At 51.5% G+C, this 5,464-nt stretch overlaps 1 protein-coding gene across 1 annotated transcript in view; it reads left to right on the top strand.

Moving 5' to 3' along the window:
* CIDEA (cell death-inducing DFFA-like effector a) overlaps positions 1-5,264 on the top strand; it is a 49,085-nt gene extending 43,821 nt beyond the window's left edge. The window contains exons 8-9 of the mRNA XM_011985547.1: positions 4,716-4,856; positions 5,157-5,264. Coding sequence (XP_011840937.1) covers positions 4,716-4,856; positions 5,157-5,264 — 249 coding nt within the window. The remainder of the gene's footprint in view (positions 1-4,715; positions 4,857-5,156) is intronic.
* Positions 5,265-5,464: the final 200 nt, after the last annotated feature.

The raw sequence follows: 5,464 nt of genomic DNA on the forward strand, positions 1-5,464 counted from the left end.
CAGGATGGTCTCGATCTCCTGACCTCGTGATCCGCCCGTCTCGGCCTCCCAAAGTGCTGGGATTACAGGCTTGAGCCACTGCGCCCGGCCTCATCTATTACTTTTTAATGGAAAAGTAATAAAAGAGTATTTTCAAACACGTAAGCCCCAAGAGTATTTTCAAACACGTGAGCCCCAAAGGTAATAAAAGAACATTTTCAAACATGTGTAAGAGAGTTGTTCTGTTTCTGCTGCTTTCAAAACTCCCAGGGTGAGGGTGTCTTTCCTTACTTCACCTGCTCCCACCCTAAGTCTTGGGTTGGGAGATTCCAGAGTTGGTCTTCACCTGGCTCCCCCTGCCCATCCTGGAGCTTCTCTCCCCTCCTCCCAGCTCCTGCTTCAGCCACAAGTCCCTGTCAGCATGTGTTCAAGACCAGGGGCCAGGCTGCGGGGGTGGAGGTTGAAAGTCCACAAATGTGTTGGGGCGTGTGACAGTGGGGCTCTGGGGCAGCCCAGGAGTTTGGGCTCCTTACATGTGGCTTGATTCAACCCCCCAGTGTTGCAGAGGAAGACGCTGAGGCTCAGAGGCCACACAGCTAGTTAGGGGTTCATCAGGGACTAAGCCGAGGGTCCTGTCACCTCACTCAGAGCCCTTCCCACTAAAACACACTGAAGACAGAAGGGTCATGCTCCGCAGGGAAAAGCACCCCATCACAGCTGTGCGTGGGATATGCACCCCGTATGCTGAACTGTTGTACAGGACAGCCAGCCCCTTAGCATGAGACAGTTGTCAGATCACGTGTTACAGACTGGACTTGCTGCACTCTCTACACAAATATTTATTCTTCATTGTGTACTTCATGGATAGATGCTCACTATCGTCTTATAAGAGATGAAATGGGGTGGCGAGATGTTGGTTAACGGAAACACAATTTCAGTAATAGGAGGAATAAGTCGCTGAGAGCTGTTACAACATGGTGACTGTGCTTAGTAACAATGTATCGTGTTCCTGAAAATTGCTAAGAGAATAGAGTTTGAGTGTTCTTGTCACAAAAGAATAAGTATGTGAGGTAATGCATACATTAATAGCTCGATGCAAGGCTGGGCACGGTGGCTCACGCCTATAATACCAGGACTTTGGGAGGCTGAGGAGGGGAGATCACCTGAGGTCGGGAGTTTGAGCCCAGCCTGAGCAACATGGAGAAACTCTGTCTCTACTAACAATACCAAATCAGCCGGGCATGGTGGCACATGCCTGTAATCCCAGCCACTCGGGAGGCTGAGGCAGGAGAATCGCTTGAACCCAGGAGGCGGAGGTTGTGGTGAGCCAAGATCATGCCATTGCACTCCAGCCTGGGCCACAAGAGCGAAACGCCATCTCAAAAAATAATAATAATAACATCAATTATTACTAACATTATTACTGTTATTAATAATATCAATTATCCACAATTGTCCTCAAAGATTTAGAAAAACAAAAACAACAAAAGGGATCAATCAATATTTCCTAGCGCAAAAAGTGGCCCATGCTGGGGCCAGGCCACTGATCTCGAGGCTTTGGTTGAGAGTTGCCTGCGTGTGACCGCTGATACGGCAGGACTCGTGCCCCACCACCTCCTGACTCATCATCACAGGAAGGAGGCCCGTGGAGGCAACTCCTCTGGGGCCGCCCTGCAGCTCACACTGGGCAGGGCCTCCCAGAGAGGCCACCTCAAGTCTTTGTGAAGTTGAGGCTCCTGCTTCTTAAAGTAAAACCAGAGGTGCTTCCTGTCCTTTGAAATTCTGAGCCTGGAAGGACTTAACTCATTTTAAAAATGGTAATAACTGAAAATCTAATGACTCTGCAGGCCTCTAAGGACATTGTCCTGGGTGTTCCCTGCCATAGGAGGCACTGTTGCCCCAGATCATAGCCCAGAAGGCAGTGGCCGGACTTCCCAGACAGATGCTTCCTGCCCTGGCTGGGAGTGCCCAGGGCAGCTGGGGAGAGTGGTTCCCGGGGAGCTGGAAGGCTGGGAAGTGACCAGGGCCAGCACAGGATGGGCCCTCCAGCTGGAGCTCACCCTCCATTCCTCTCCATCAGAATTTACACTCAGAGTCCAGTCACCCTTCCCCAAATTCCTCAAACTGTTGCTCACCTGTCAGTTGGTCTTAAATCAATGTAAGAGGCAAACTGTCTTCAAAAGGCTCATAGAGAATGTGTATTATGAAAAAACTATGCATGGATTTCAGAATGTTTTTACACCAAAATAAACTCACATGAACTTGTTATAACATGTCTGAATAAGATTGAGTTTGAGGCACTAAGAAAGATAAGACATCAGTTTGACAGGAGCTTCTATCCAAGCAATATCAATTTTGCTAAAATTGAAACAAGAACAAATACCAAGACCCTCCTTGAATGACAAAGCTCTGTCACAGCCATCCCTGTCATTACCCACTCTAGCAGCACAGCTGGCCCTCTGTATCTGTGGGTTCCACATCGATGGATTCAACTGACCGTGGATTGGAAATACCCAGAAAAAAAATTACATCTCTACTGAACACATATGGGCTTTTTTTCTTGTCATTATTCCCTAAACAATACAGCATAACTATTTACATAGCATTTCCATTGTGTTAGGTATAAGTAATCTGGAGATGATTTAAAGTATACAGCAGGTTAGAAGCAAATGCTAAGCCCTTTTATATAAGGGACTTGAGTATCCTTGGATTTTGGCATCCAAAGGAGATCCTGAAACCAATCCCGCAAGAACACCGAGAGCCAGCTGTACTGTCCTAACACCTCTGTGTCCTCCCATCTTCCACATGGTGCCATCATCCTCCTCCTAAAATCTCTTCCATGCATTTTATACTTTCTGTCTTGGCTGCCATTCCCCATCTGTTCACGTATGGTGTCCACTTTTCCACTAGATCGTCAACATGTTTGTCATAGTTGTTTTAAAGTCCTATTGGATAGTTCCAACATCTGGGCCAGGCCTGGGGTTGGTTCTGCTCATTGCTGTCTCCCAACAATAGGTTGGGTTTTCTCTTGCCTTTTCCTATAACTTCTGTAGAGGAAAACAGAAGAGATTGGGATGAATGATACTGATGCCTGGAAATGGGCATGCCTCTTGTCTTGTATGGACATCACATCAGTGTGAGAGCTGGAGTCGATCTCGCCGGTGGTGAGCTGGGCTTGGGTTGTATGGTGGTGGTAGTCGCCCTCACAGGCAAAATCCCCTCCAGCAGCAGCTGCTGTGACCCTGGGCTTTATTTATGTTGACTCTGGGCTGTCAGATGGTTGTTTTTCTTTAAGAGCTTTACTGAGCTCACCTACCACACAACTGACCCATTTCAAGCATTCAATGGTTTTTAATATAGTCACAGATTTGTGCACCCATCACCACAATCAATGTTAGAACATTTTCATCACCCAAAAAGAAACCTCACCACCCTCACCTGCACCTGCCACTCTCCCAACCCTACCCAGCCCCTGACAGCCCTCCTCTACTTTCTCTCTGCTTTCTCTCCTGCTCCTTTCGTAGAAATGGACTCATACAGCATGCGCCCCCCTGTGCCTGGCATCCTTCACTCGCACTCTGCTGTCCAGGCTCATCCTGTCTAGCACGCGTCAGTGCTTCATTCCCCCTTATTGCAGCACAGTACTGCATTGTGTGGGTGTCTGTGGGGCGAGGGGTTCTCCCCGCTCCTGCTCCATCCTCAGCTCTCCTGTCCCTGCTTGGCTGGCCCCGGAGGAGGCCTCCCTCCATGCTCTGGCTTGGCATTCAGTGTTTTTCTCCTGGTGGAGGCTGGGGAGATGCCAGATTCTCCTGGTCCAGTCCCGCTCCTGGTCAGGCCCCCTGAACCTGGGCCTGAGGCTTTCTCAGTGACCCCGGGGCTCCCTCTAGGCTGTCACACTCCTCTGGTACCTGTGGGGAGTGGCCTGGCCTTGCAGGGGAGCTCAGACTGGGAAGTACAGCAGCCGCATCTGCACTCCTGCACCAGGAGAGGTTGCTCTGGTCCTTATCCCACTCTGGTTTCTCTCACCAAAGCCCAGTGGAGGCCCCGGGAAAAGAGCTGCCGAGGGGTGGGCTCCTGTGTCTGGGGCTTCCAGGCCCTCTGAACGGTGGGATGAGCACATGTGCATTGGTCATGGAGCCTGTTAGCATTTGAGCCACTCTCCTTCCCACTTTAGGAGCCCCTGCTGGGCTTTGCCAAAAGTGGAACAGGTTGCATCTCCTCTCTCCTGGATAGGCCCTGTCCCTCCTTGGAAGTTGGCTGGAATTCTATGTCCACCAGGCCTGTGCCCACTGCTGTCACCCTATCTGTGGCACTCTGGGACAGCTATTTAGGGCAGAGTCTAGCTCTTTGTGTCCCTAGAGCCAAGAACAATGGATGGTATGCAGCTGACACTTAATATATGTGTACTGCATGAAAGAGAACTGATAAATTAGTGATTCTTAAACAGGGGTGCACGGCAAGATTTCCAGGGAGTGAACCCCCCCACCACATCATCTCCACCCCATCACAGCTCCACCCCACCACATCTCCACCCCACCAATCTCCACCCCACCACATCTCCACCCCACCAATCTCCACCCCACCACAGCTCCACCCCACCACAGCTCCACCTTACCTCACTTGGAAGCACTGTCAGCCTTTGATTCAAGCCAGGGGGTCCCTGGGTCGGGCTCCCCCAGCGTCCCCCATAGAGTGAGCCTCGTGCAAGGTCAAGGAGGTTTGCCTCTGTGTTGTAGGCCTCCCTCCGGGCGCCCACCCTGGAACTCTCTGAGCCCTGGGCCTGCACCCAGCGATGTGGGCCCCACCGCCTCCCTGCAGCAAGGCCTCACCACCAGCACGTGTGCTCCCGCCAGCTCGGGGAGGGTGACCGCTTGGATGTAAAGAGTCAGATGTCCACTGTGTTCAAACAGGGCCCCGTGGTGCAGACAGGAGCTGCTAAAGATAAGGGGACCAGGCTGAGGGCTGGGGCCAGCTCTCCAATGTGGTCCAAATCAGCAGAGAATTCTGAGCGACCAACCAGGAAGTTCTCAGTTCAAACCCGGCCCACTAGAGCGACATAAAAGTACGTGTTTGTCAAAGCATGAAAATAAAACATATTATTAGTAATATTCCATAACGTTAAACCCAGTCATGTGCCACTTGGGCCCCCATCTGCACACTCACCCGGGGGCCTGCAGATGCAGGGAGAGCCTGCCGTCGACAGCCAGCCTCCAGCGAGGGCCATCTTGCCTGATTCACACACCACCCTCAGCGTTGGGTGCTCTGGGATCCCACGTTACAGATGAGGGTCTCAAGGTGCACCGAGGCCAGTCACAGGAACTACTGACCCGTCATAAAGCACAGGCCTCCAGAGTCAGGCCCACCCCAGCAGCCTGACCTGAGACCCCTTGTACCATGCTGGGTTGCCCCGTCCCAGGCACTCCCTGGGACTCTCTGGAACAGGCTCCTCTCACATCCATTTGGCCTGTGAGCATGGTTCTCTGGT

This window comes from Mandrillus leucophaeus, unplaced genomic scaffold (genome assembly GCF_000951045.1).
Source record: "Mandrillus leucophaeus isolate KB7577 unplaced genomic scaffold, Mleu.le_1.0 Scaffold286, whole genome shotgun sequence".
NCBI classification, from domain to species: Eukaryota; Metazoa; Chordata; class Mammalia; order Primates; family Cercopithecidae; genus Mandrillus; species Mandrillus leucophaeus.